We start from the raw sequence: 13,565 nt of genomic DNA, 5'->3' as shown, positions 1-13,565 counted from the left end.
CTGTAAAGAAAACATTCAACATGGTCATATTATATTTATTGCTGCTTCACCGTATCACAAGACAAAAGCAATGGTGCCCTGAGATGCGTGTGACCCGGTTTTTGAGATATGAGCCGTCGTTCGGCAGATATTTTGCTTTGACCTGCGAGCAAAGGTTTGAGATACAATCAATATGGTGGCAGTGAACTCAACTCACTTCACAACCAGCAGCAGTTTGAAAGATAGTGAACTATTCTTGCTAAAAGAGGCTTCAAGCCATTTAATGCTGCTCCCACTCATCAAACTAAACATAAAAACAAAGAGAATTGCATGCTGTGCATTTAAAACAAGGACATAGTTATTCCTTAGTCTGTGCGTTTACCGGTAGCTTAACGTAAAAAAACAAGTCAAAACATCATAGACCCATTAATGAATAGCATCGGCGTCAAAGTGTTATAACCCTTCAACAACGCATATTTCAACACAAAAGGTGGCGCAACACATGTAGACAGATACTATAACAATACCCACAAATTGTCTGCGAAGAATGACTAATATTACTGCTGCTTACTTGAGGCTCAGTTGTGACCGGGTCCATGTATATATGCATGTCTACATTATACTGCCCCCAGGTGGCCAAGGTGCACCCACCAGAAGGAGCAGCAATATGTCCATTACATTGAAGTAAAAAATGAGGCTAAACTTTTTAATTCTTCTGTGTAATTATTACCATGTTTTTTACAACATACATTATTATTGAGTGCTATTTATGTTACGAAGAACACATTTATAAAAAAAACAAAACAAAAAAAAACACGTTTTTGTAAAGGCTGGAATGGATTAGTGGCATTTCCATTCATTTTAATGGGGAAAGAAAAGACTTGAGATACAAGTGTTTTGAGTTATAAGGCCAGTCACGGAGTGGATGAAACTAATATCTCAAGGCACCACTGTACATTCATTCTTCTTTGACATACTTCTCTTGTAAATTACACGTTCTATGATCGTATTAAAATGTTACTTGAACTTGACTGTGCAGTTAATAAAGGTTTTATGACGGCAACAGTTTGGCACCGGAACAGATTATTTCTATTTCTGTTATTTTCTATGGGGAAAAAATATTATTATATGTAGTATTATCTATCCGTAGGCCTTTGGAGATGCAAGGTGGTTTTCCTACCGAGTTTGACAGGAAAGCCAGGAGGCAGCTTCATCTGCACAAACTCCCTGAGTTTATTAAAGTGCTTGAAGGGTGCGATGACCTCCAGAACATTCAACAACCTGAAGGCAAAACAAACAGTCAGATGTCACAACCCAGCCACTTAGTTACTAGTGCAGTTCATTAGTCATATTCACAGCATGGTTTGTTTATAACTAGTAAATATGATTTGAAATGAAACCATCAATGTGAATTGGGCACTTGGAGCTGCAGTGTAAATTCAGCCAAAGGTTGTTCATGTCAACTCATGGGGGGGGACTTACGAGTCAATGCTCAAGGGGAAGTGTTGACTCATGGCTATGGTGGCCTTGAAGTTTTTCTTGCTCTCTTTGCAGAGCAGTTCTCTGCCCAGCTGAGGAGCTCTGAGCGTGGACAGACAACAACACGCAAGTCACACCGTTAGTAAGTCATCTTATGTTGACGACATCCTCTATAGTCAGAACCAATTATTTCGTCACATAAGCTGTTTTCATTGAGTACATCTGGACCATAAAATGAGGTCCAATAGAGGACATCTATGGGCTTTCAGTTTTATTCAGTAGGTAGAGTTCCACAACACTGAAAATTACCCACAATCAATGTATTTTCAAAATAATACCGCTCTGATTACATTTTCATACAGCTCCTGGATTGGATCCATTTTGCTCTCGGGACATGTGAGGTAGTGCCATAACTAACGTATTCCAACAGATAGCGCTATGGTTAAAAAAGATTAAAGTGTATAAATTAGCATCTCTATGTACCGGTATTTGTAATTTTCTTGGTGAGTCTTCCTGCTATATCTTCTTGTCCTTTCTCTGCCGTGTCAGAGACCAGAGACCTCTGCCCCAATTTGCCAATGAAAGGAAATTGCCAATTTCCATTGTTGTCCATCCATCCATCCATCCATCCATTTTCCTCCGCTTATCCGAGGCTGGGTCGCAGGGGCAGCAGCCTCAGCAGGGGATCCCAGACTTCCCTCTCCCCAGCCACTTCCTCCAGCTCTTCCGAGGGGACCCCGAGGCGTTCCCTGAACAAGACCCCAACATATTTGAACTCCTCCACTTGGGGCAGGATCTCATCCCCGACCCGGAGAGGTCACTCCACCCTTTTCCGACTGAGAACTATGGTATCAGATTTCGAGGTCCTGATTCTCATCCCAGCCGCTTCACACTCGGGTGCGAACCGCTCCAGTGAGAGGAGACCACGGCTTGATGAAGCCAAAAGAACCACATCATCTGCAAAAAGCAGAGATGCAATACTGAGGTCACCAAACCGGACCCCCTCTACGCCTCGGCTGCGCCTAGAAATTCTGTCCATAAAAGTTCTGAACAGAATCAGTGACAAAGGGCAGCCTTGGCAGAGTCCAACCGTCACCGGAAACGGCTGGCAATGCTGACCAAACTCTGACAGGTGGGTGTAGAGCTGGTCCACTGTTCCACAGCCAGGTCGAAAACCACACTGCTCCTCCTGAATCTGAGATTCGACTTCCCGACGGACCCTCCTCTCCAGCACCCCTGAATAGACCTCACCAGGGAGGCTGAGGAATGTGATCCCCCTGTAGTTGGAACACACCCTCAGGTCCCCCTTTTCAAAAAGGAGGACCACCACCCCAGTCTCCTAATCCAGAGGCACTGTCCCCGATGTCCACGCGATGTTGCAGAGGCGTGTCAACCAGGACAGCCCCACAAAATCCAGAACCTTTACAAACTCCGGGCCTTGCCACCGAGGAGCTTTTTAACCACCTCGGTGACCTCAACCCCAGAGATAGGAGAGCCCGCTTCAGAGACCCCAGACTCTGCTTCCTCATGGGAAGGTGTGTCGGTGGAATTGAGGAGGTCTTTGAAGTCTAAGTCAGCAGTGCCCCATCCCCACTATACACAGTGCTGGTGGTGCACTGCTTCCCCAGTCCTGAGACGCCGGATGGTAGACCAGAATTTCCTCGAAGCCGTTCGGATATCGTTCTCCATGGCCTCACCGAACTCCTCCCACGTCCGAGTTTTTGCCTCAGCAACCACCAAAGCTGCATTCCGCTTGGCCAGCTGGTACCCATCAGCTGCCTCAGGAGTCCCACAGGCCAAAAAGGCCCAATAGGACGCCTTCCTCAGCTTGACGGCATCCTTCACCGCTGGGCGCCAATGATCCTAGGAGCTAAGTTGTCTGGGGCTTTATGCCCCTGGCAGGGTCACCCATGACAAACTCATCCGAGGTGAAGGACCAGACAAAGCACGGCTCCAAAGACCCCTATGACGAGAAAAAATATTGGATTGTGTTTTCACTTGCCCGGACGCGGGTCCCCCCTCTGGAGCCAGGCCTGGAGGTGGGGCTCGAAGGAGAGCGCTTGGTGGCCGGGCACAGCTAGAAAGGGTAACGTGGGTCGCCCTTCCCATGGGCCCACCACCTGTGGGAGGGGCCATATGGGTCGGGTGCATTGTGAGCTGGGCGGTGACCGAAAGCAGGGACCTTGGCGAGCCGATCCCACAGTTGCCCACAGTTAGAGGCGCAGAGCAGGTGTGGGTATACATTTTGCTCCCTGGCTCGGCGCCTGTACATTGGGGTTCACCCTGGTGGCCGAGAGGGTAGCCTCCCTCCGCCTTCGGGTGGGGGGGACGGGTCCTGACTGTTGTTTATGCCTATGCACCAAACAGCAGTTCAGAGTACCCACCCTTTTTGGACTCATTGGAGGGGGTGCTGGAGAGCGCTCACGCTGGGGACTCCATCGTTCTGTTGGGGGACTTCAATGCTCACGTGGGCAATGACAGTGAGACCTGGAGAGGCGTGATTGGGAGGAACGGCCCTCAAGATCAGAACCCGAGTGGTGTCCTGTTATTGGACTTCTGTGCTCACCACAGATTGTCCATAACAAACACCATGTTCAAGCATAAGTGTGTCCACACGTGCACTTGGCACCAGGACACCCTTGGTCGCAGTTCGATGATCGACTTTGTGGTCGTGTCATCGGACTTGCGGCCGCATGTCTTGGACAAGAGAGGGGCGGAGCTGTCAAATGATCACCACCTGGTGGTGTGTTGGCTCCGATGGTGGGGGAAGATGCCGGTCCGACCTGGCAGGCCCAAACGTATTGTGAGGGTCTGCTGGGAACGTCTGGCAGAATCCCCTGTCAGAAGGAGTTTCAACTCCCACCTCCGGCAGAAATTTCCATTGTTGTCTCTCACTAATTTTGCCTGGCCGCTGAAACATGTTAGTTAATGACAGTGGAAATGCAAACTGGAAGCAAAAGAGTACATCAGACATAAGAGAGTCCTGTACCCGTGCTGGTTTTAAGTCTCTAACAGTGCTGTATGTGGTTGGTGAACCTTCAGTTATGACTTGGATCTCTTCTTAATATGCAGGAGAACCCAATAAAGGGACTGTATGACTAATCAAATTCCTCTTTTCATATTTTTTTTTCTTAATAAGCCTCAAAGTGACTGCCTCTGTCTGCACCTACTTTCCATTGTCAGCAGTGATGTACTCTTCCCAAGATATGGTGTTGGGTGAAGGGGGAGTAAGCGATGGTCTCCTTACAGGCTGATGAGTGTGCAGACGGAGAAAGAGAGAACAAAAATCACATTAGTTGTCACACAACTGCTGCATGGCCTCACTCCATATTGTTGTGATATCACCTCATGTAGTGTGTACACATGAATTTAGCTTTACACTGTATTAGAGTACGTCACATTTTATGCGCTTGTATACAAATACAGCAATCCCTCATTTAGTGCAGGGGTTACTTTGCAGACCATCCCCGCAATAGACAAAATCTGCGAAATAGCAGCCAGGTATTTATGGTATTATTTATACAGTCACCTCCAAAAGTAGTGGAACAGCAATGTCAATTCCTTTGTTTTTGTTGTATACTGAAGACATTTGGGTTTCAGATCAAAAGATGAATATGAAACAAAAGTTCAGAATTCTAGCTTTTATTTCATGGTATTTACATCTAGATGTGTTAAACAACTTAGGATAGAGCAGCTTTTGTTTGAAGCCACCCACTTTTCAAGTGAGCAAAAGTATTGGAATAGACAATTTATTAAATTAGCTTAAACAACATGTAATATTTGGTGGCATAACCTTTACTTGTAATCACTGCATCAAGCCTGTGACCCATTGACTTCACCAGACTGTTGCATTCTTCATTTAAAATGCTTTTCCAGGCCTTTACTGCAGCCTCTTTCAGTTCTTGGTTGTTTCTGGGGGAGGTGAAATACATGCTCTATTGGGTTAAGGCATGGGTCGGCAACCCGTGGCTCCGGAGCCACGTGTGGCTTTTTCATCCTTCTGTTGTGGCTCCCTGTGACTTTGGAAAATAAATCATGAAATAATATTTTATTAAAATTAATTTAGTGTTAGTTTGTTCATTTTTTAAATATAATTATGAATTTGAAAATTATGGTAAACGAGTAACATTAAAATAAAACGTTTTAAATATTTTTATATATTTAATTTCAGCGAGACAAGAAATATGTGTATAGTCCACTATTACTAATTTGATAAAAGTATGTCACAGACATTGCCCGAAGATAGCTGGGATAGGCTCCAGCACGCCCGCGACCCTCGTGAGGATAAGCGGTAAATGATGGATGGATGTCACAGACAAGTGAACACCTGGGAACTTTATTAAATTATGAAAAAAAACAAGCAAAATATGTCTCTTTTAAATGATACTACACACAGCGTGGGATCACGCTGACCTGCTGGAAGTAAGGACTATATCCTCTCCCGTAGAATGTGGTACTAGGGCTTCATTTGGTCTCGCTATCACACAAAAGAACCCAAATTCCAGTTTGAACAGACCGATGGTGGATGAGTTTGTTTTCATCAAGTTATACGGTCTTTCACCACTAGATGTTAGTGTAGAGCGTAAAGGCCAAGCACCAGAGGTAAGGAAATAACATTGACTTGGTTATCTTTTTACAGAGGGAACACCATGGAGGCTGTTTTCCTTGAGACTCATGGCCTGCCCAGACACTGAAGCGCAAAGGTCACTTCAAGGCTGGACCGGTTGGGCCACAGTGATGAGGTAAACTGCATGTTTGCACTAAGCTTGTAGGACATGCCTTTTCTCTGTGTACAAAAGCATCACTCTTGGTAATGATGCTTACTTCTATGACTGTTCCACAAAAACAAACAGGACATGTAGCTGCAACTATACTAAAACGTGCAAATTAGTGTTGATATTGGAGTGGTTTCCTGAGTAGTTTTCTTCCTGCTGACTCTCTGGGTACATACACATACACGTACACACACTATTATTGGCTTATGAGGCAGTTAAAAGTATTGAGCCCTCTGCCTAGCAACAAGCGACTGCACAGACGTTCGATGTGGCTATGAAACTCAAGCAATTCTGTTTTTGTGTCAATTGACAACCAATAATAATGACACTGTCTTTACATCAACTACAAGTAAAAAAAAATCCATCCTTCCATTTTCTGTACCGCTTCTACTCACTAAGGTCGTGGGCGTGCTTGACCCTATCCTAGCTATAGAAAAATGTAAAATAAATTCTATATGATGTCATAGGTTGTTGTTTCCTGCTAAGCGTCATGCTGATCTGTAAGACATGACTTACCTCGAAGTTTTGATCAATGAGGTTCCCTCCTTTGCTCAGACTCTCCATGATGGCTTTGTTCCTCAAAATGTCCTCCTCGCTCAGATGCTCCCTCCTCTTCCTGGACTCCAGCACCAAGCCGTTCACTGAGTAAAAGTCAGCTAGGAAGTTTCCAACACGCTCCTGGAAATAGAAGCAATATTTGCATGCCCCCCCCCCCACAAAAAAAAAAACTCAATGAGTTTCCCTTTGTTACAATTTGGAACATCCGACTTTAAATGCCCGCATTTCCAGCAATGATGTCGACAGCGATTACCAACCGTTTTGTCTTCTCTGAAGAGCCAGCCGCTCTGTGCTCTGGAGAAGGTTATTGACTTTGTGGAGAGCGTGGCCGAGTACACATCACTGCTCATCAGAATGTCCACTTCCTCTTCTGTCTCCATCTCTGACTCCTGTGGAAATGAATCACGAGTGTCCACACAAGCATGTACAATATATAGACTTGGGGATTCTGATGATATTGTCTGAAATTCTAATGGTTCTCATGAACACTGAGTGATTTAGTTTGACTTCAGTGCCACACAAACCTCATGGTGTATCCGCTGGTAGACTTTTTGCTCATTGTCCAGCACCACGAAGGACTCTGAAGGGATGGCGTTCCCGTTGAAAATGAAACTAAGGTCACCGCGCTGACACTTCATATCCGTGAAGTCTATCAAGGTGGTGTCCAGTCTATAGACATGTACAGACGCAAAGGAAGTGGAGTGGGTACACAAAAAGACAGTCAAGAAAATTATTTTCAGTAGTTCTTGCATGGCTTACACAGCAAAACGATACAAACAAACTTTGTTTCAAATTTACAGCGGCTGAAATAAGTATTTCACGTCACCATTTTTCCCATTAAATATATTTCCCAAAGTGCTGTTTACATGCAAATTTTACCAGATGTTGGGAACAACCCAAGTAATCCAAATATACAAAAAAGTATCACAAATAAGCTCAGAAATTAAGTTATGTGTAATAATGTGAGATGACACAGGGAAGTATTAAACAGGCCAAATGGTATTTGTTTAATACTTTGTACAAAAGCCCTTTTTTGCAATGACAGCTTCAAGACGCCTCCTGTATGGAGAAACTAGCCGCATGCATTGCTCTGGTGTGAGTTTGGCCCATTCCTCCACACAAGCGGTCCTCAAATCTTGAAGGTTCCGTGGGCTTCTTTTATGGAACTTGAGTTTCTGTTCTTTCCATCTATTTTCGATTGGATTCAAGTCAGGTGATTGGCAGGGCCATTCTAGCAGCTTTAGTTTTTTTCTTTGAAAACAATTAAAAGAGTTTCCCTGGCAGTATGTTTTGGATCATTATCCTGCTGAAATGTCCACCCTTGTTTTATTATCATCATCCTTGTGGAAGGCAGCAGATTTTTGGCAAGAATGTCACAGTACATTTCCCCATTCCTCCTTCTTTCAATAATGTGAAGTTTACCAGAACCATTTGCTGAAAAGCAGCCCCACACCATCATGTTCCCACCTCCGAACTTCACTGTTGGTATGGTGTTTTGAGGGTGATGTGCAGTGCCATTGCTCCTCCAAACGTGGTGTGCATTATGGCATCCAAGCAGTTCCATTTTTCTCTCATCTGACCAGACTATATTCTCCCAGTATTTAACTGGCTAGTCCAATGTTGTTCAGCAAACTTTAAACGAGCTTTGACATGCTTTTTTTTCTTTCAGTAATGTGGTCTTGTGTGGTGAGTGTGCATACAGCCCATGGTGGCGGACTGTTTTCCTTGTAACAACAGTACCTGCTAATTCCAGGTCTTTTTTAAGCTCTCCACAGGTGGTCTTTGGCTCTTGGACAACTCTTCTGATTATTCTTTGCACTCCTCTGTCAGAAATCTTGCGAGGAGCACCTGAACGAGGCAAATTTATGGTGGTATGATTGGTTTTCAACTTACGTATTCTGGCCCCAACTGTGGTCATTGGAATGTTCAGAAGCTTAGATATGCGCCTGTAACCAATGACATGGTTATGTTTTGCAACAATTAGTTTGTGATGGTCTTGAGACAAGTTCTCTGCTCGGTAAGAGCAGAGAGCATTGACTCACACCTTGGCAATAAGACCTTTTTGTAGGGCATCAATTAGCACTGACCCAGCTGATACTCATTTGCACTGACAAGGGGCTGGATTGCTGTTTGATTATCGATAGATTTTAGACTTTTTGCACCTCCCTTCATGTGTTCAATACTTTTTCCCTGTGTAATTTCACATTTTTACACACAACTTAATTTCTGATCTTATTTGTTCTACTTTCTTTGAACGTATGGATTACTTGGGTTATTCCCAACATCTGGTGAAATTTTTAGGTCAACAGCACCTTTGGAAGTAAAGTTAGTGAGAAAAATGGTGACGTGTGAAATACTTATTTCAGCCGCTATATGCTCTTATCTCTAGTGTCTTCACTAGCATATGAAACAGCCAGAAGCAGTTATGCATTATACAGTACATTAAAGCATGCCACACCTCAACAACACACATTCAAACATACATACTGTACCTGTACATACCTTATGTGAACTTGTTGAAAGATGCACTGTGGCTCAATATAAACTCTTAGATTTTTTCAAATAATTACCAGATCAAAAGCTAAATGTTGTCCATCATACACTTTGCATTGACAACAACAAAAATCTATTTATATCACTTCTATTAAAATGCATTACATGTGCTGACAAGACTTGCCTAATGTTGAGTCCCTGTTTGTAGATCTTACATGCATCAGAAGGTAGAATTCTGGAGAGCAGAGGCACTGCAACATTGAAAGATAAATGACATGTAAAACAACACATTGCATTTAGAAGGCAAACGTAATAATGAAGACAGCTGTCCTCTTTAATGCTCCAGTAGCAAACATACCAGCAATAATGTGTAGCTGAAAGGATAAATATTTTATAACATAGTCATCTGCAGTAAAAGTAACTGAAAGTGGTTATTTTTTTTGATCATGTCACATCCTCAGACACACTAAACAGATATTTTGACGTTACCCCTTTTAAATAGATCCAATGCCAGCCATTCATTGATTTACATTTATTTTGTCCTGCAAATTGACCTTCAGTGTCAGGATAAAGGGATGGAATACTCAAGCTGGCATCAACAAAGCTGAAAAAAAAACAAAAAAACCTCCATCTCCTCTAAGCATTTATTATGTCGACAGTCTTTTGGTCATACGTCGCTCGTTTATTTTGTGTTGTGACGAAAATTTACGTCCTGTAAGACTAATAAAAGAAACAAATCCTAAATCCCAGTCTAACTGGGATGCAGGTGATCTTTACTCACCCCAACTTTGGAAGTCCCAGTGAAGCTCCAAGTAAAAGTCTCCAAGCTGCAAAGAAGAACATTTTAGGTCAAAGAAAATCAGTTGAAAAAGGTGAAATGCGTTCTGATTTGCTGGATCTCTACCTTCTACTTGGGATGCCACCACTTAGCACAAAATGTCATGTGCATCATGTGGTGGCCGGGCAGGGTGTTGTTTCCGCAAACGCAAATTGTGGGAGGCACACGATTTCAAATGAAAAAATATATATTTGGGCCAGAAATATGGTGGCCCTGAAGGGTCAAAATGGACAAATCCTGAACTCAAGGAGGACTATCTGGTCCATGGGATTCTGATGAGAAATAAGGCTAAAACCTGGAATCGTTGGTTCACTTTTATCATCGATTTTAAAAGATATAAACTGTAAAACCAAAGATAGGTTGTGCTCAAGGTGAAGCAACGTTCCCCAGAATCTGACATTGGCATGTCAACCTGAGGAAATTCAAGGTTGAGTACTAGCCTCAGTTAAAGCACGCCATGTCCCTCCAGGAGGTGCACTATTACACATCTAACCTGAAAACGGAAATGTGGTGAATGTGGTTGTTTTTGAAGCTGTGACTCCCGCCTCATTGCACTTTTTCGGGATCACTGCTCGATTCTTCTCTGTTTGATAATCCGCTGAAGCCCACGGTCATCTCTTTTGCTGGTGTATCTTCTCCTGCCACATTTTGTCCTTCCACTAGACTTTCCATTTATAATACGTGGACACTGCACTCTGTGAACAGCCAGCCTCCTAAGCTAAGAACCTTTGTGGCTTACCCATCCAATGGAGGGCATCAATGATGGTCTTCTGGCCAGTTGTCAAGTCTGTAGTCTTGCCCAACTGAGACAACTGAACCAAACTGAAGCAATTTAATGACACCTGGGGAAACCTGTGAAGGTGCTTTGAGTTTACTATATGGTTAGTGTGTGATACTCAGTTTAAAACATTTGTGGCCTGCAGAATTTGGGCTGATTCCTTCACAGTATTTTTTTAAGTCCGGATTTTGTGGTTTTTATGAACTGGAAGCCCGAATTATGTAAAAATAAACAAATAAATACTTGAAATTGTTTAAATTGTGGACCCTCTATGAAAGTTTAACTTTTTGAGTGGAATTATTGAAATAAACTTTTCCATGATATTGTAATTTTTTGGAAAGGGCCTGTAATGATTGATGCTAATAATTACAATTACGGACGGATAATTCTGTTAAAGCGCAGCAGTTGATTATAGATTGCATAGCACAAAAGCAGCATAGTGGTGCTTGTAATCATTTGATCCATGTAATATTAAGTCAGTAAAGGACAGCAAAAGAGGACAAGAACAAGTGAAAAAGTAAGTATTACATACCTCTTTCAGTGCGTTTAACAACTTTGGCCTCTTGTCCTCCACACTCTCCCTGGACTGTTGCTTCAGCTTCCTCAGCAGTGCAGTTACTGAAAAACAGAGAGAAAACAAGACCAATTCAATTAATGAATAAATCAGCCACCTAAATGATAACAAAAACAAAACAAACAAATCCAAACATTTGCCTCCGTCTCAGAGGGCACGAAAAGTGGGAATCCTCCAGTTAGAAAGAGAAAACTATAATTCATTACATTCACCAGGAAGCGAAGCAGCATGGCTCCAAATTACTGGAGGTGCATATAAACCAATCTTTGTGGGTTAAGAAAAACGTTTTGACCGAGTAACAATAATGTACACAAACATGTTGTCCCATCAGGTAACACAAAGTGAGTACAGCCTTCAGTATAAGCAAGCTGGCATGTAATTCGTATACACAAACACGCAGCAACGGAATAAGAGTGCCTTTATGGCCCACATGCCTAATGAGTGTGGACATGCCCAGTTGGGGCTCCCCATCCATGATTGTCTCACTACCAATCAGAAGGACAAGGTTAAAGGCATCTGCTCACGGACCACCCAGCCGCCTTATACCACTGGACACTAGTCCGCAGTCCACATCGAAAGTCAGCCAAACTCCCTCTCTTGACACTAATTCACTGGGATACTGATTAGGACACTTTTCTGGTATTAATTAGCGGATATTTCACCTACATTGGCTAATAAAAAGGGAATTAGACCACTCTAGGTGAGTTTTCCTATCACTAGTTAAGGCCTCATTGGATCATTGGCAGTTCTCCCAGAACCTGAGAACAGTCAATATTGACACAGGTAACAAGTGTACTCAACTCAACTAGAAGGCTGGATGCAACCGACAGACAAACCTCAATGTATATATTAAATATTAACAGTCAATTCAGCCACCCCAGGGCAAGAACAGACAGTGATGTGAACCTAGAATTACAGCTCCAGAATAGCCCGTCAATTCATAATACACCTCCCTTAAATGAATTGTCTGATTAAAAGGGACAGTTAGTGTAAAAAAAACACGTAAACAGAAAATGGCAGAAAGGCAGTTTGTCTGGAATATACTTCCACGAAAAGCCAAAACATGTGTTTTCAAAGCTTACAGTATCCCAAATAGCACAAATCTTCCAAATGTGGCTGTTTACTATGTATGTATGCTGTAAACCATGGTTTTCAAAGTGTGGGAAAGTAGGCCTCCGCTTTGGGAATGTAAAATAGCCGGAGCCCTCTTCTATTCTCCAGCAGTCTGGAGCCGATTCGGTGGACTTTTCTGCTGACCCCACTCTTTCTTGTCTTTCGCTGTAAGGAACTAAAATCAATCAATGAAACTATTGTAGACTAGATTTGAAACCATTTTTAAAATTTTTGTCAAGCTGCTGGGCCTCGCCTGAATTCCCCTGACATACAAGAGAGAACAACTGAAGTTCAGCAGCCAGCCTGAGGCCGACTCCAAGTGCTAACTACCACCACTAATTAGTGTTTGTCACCTATGAGTAGAAGCATCTCCTCCAACGAGTAAACATCAACATGTCTGTGTCTACCTTTTAAGAGCTCAAGCTGACAGCAGAGCAGTATGGAGAGAAGGCAGCTCAGGGCAGAAATTGACAAACTTCTACAACTAAAATCCACGACAACATTTATTTATGAAACATACTTTCCTTCAGTTTCAGTCGAAATCTAAACAAGAAAAAGTCAGATGACAAATGGCTAAGATTGGTGAAAATGCAGGTCACAAATATTGGTTAAAATTAACTTCAGACAGAGCTTTCATAAAACGTCTTATGCTAAGAATAGCTTACGATTACAGCTTGAATGCAGCCTGTTATTAGCTGTTCAGAGTAACGTGATGTTTACAAAGCTATGCAGGCAGGTCCAGACAAACATGTTTTTCTCCTGCGCGTTCCAGCTTGCCAAGCAGAATTATGTCTGAATACAGCTGTAACTTCAATTTTACAGAGGGAAAAGTAATTTTCCCTTAGCGCCTTTTCTATTTGACGCCATGGTGGCAGGTGCATGGAGGAGTGCAATTGTGACATGGCGTGCCAACAGATGTTATTTTCTGAGATAAAATGTGTCAAGGACCTGTCACGAAAGACACCGCCATCCTTTTAG

The 13,565-nt window shown here is 43.0% G+C and overlaps 1 protein-coding gene across 5 annotated transcripts in view; it reads right to left on the bottom strand.

The window, feature by feature from the left end:
* LOC133406170 (ankyrin repeat domain-containing protein 13C-like) overlaps positions 1–13,565 on the bottom strand; it is a 33,457-nt gene that overhangs the window by 2,321 nt on the left and 17,571 nt on the right. For 4 of the 5 annotated variants that reach the window (XM_061683562.1, XM_061683564.1, XM_061683565.1 and 1 more), the window contains 9 exons: positions 11,433–11,518; positions 10,066–10,111; positions 9,469–9,535; positions 7,316–7,460; positions 7,049–7,180; positions 6,750–6,911; positions 4,629–4,708; positions 1,462–1,560; positions 1,160–1,260 (listed from right to left, as the gene is read on the bottom strand). In XM_061683562.1, coding sequence (XP_061539546.1) covers positions 1,160–1,260; positions 1,462–1,560; positions 4,629–4,708; positions 6,750–6,911; positions 7,049–7,180; positions 7,316–7,460; positions 9,469–9,535; positions 10,066–10,111; positions 11,433–11,518 — 918 coding nt within the window. The remainder of the gene's footprint in view (positions 1–1,159; positions 1,261–1,461; positions 1,561–4,628; positions 4,709–6,749; positions 6,912–7,048; positions 7,181–7,315; positions 7,461–9,468; positions 9,536–10,065; positions 10,112–11,432; positions 11,519–13,565) is intronic. The other variant, XM_061683563.1, reaches the window with a different exon arrangement.

Source organism: Phycodurus eques, chromosome 8 (genome assembly GCF_024500275.1).
Source record: "Phycodurus eques isolate BA_2022a chromosome 8, UOR_Pequ_1.1, whole genome shotgun sequence".
In the NCBI taxonomy this organism is placed as follows: domain Eukaryota; kingdom Metazoa; phylum Chordata; class Actinopteri; order Syngnathiformes; family Syngnathidae; genus Phycodurus; species Phycodurus eques.
Note: the sequence above shows the minus strand (reverse complement) of the source record. Positions and strands in the feature narration are given on the sequence as shown.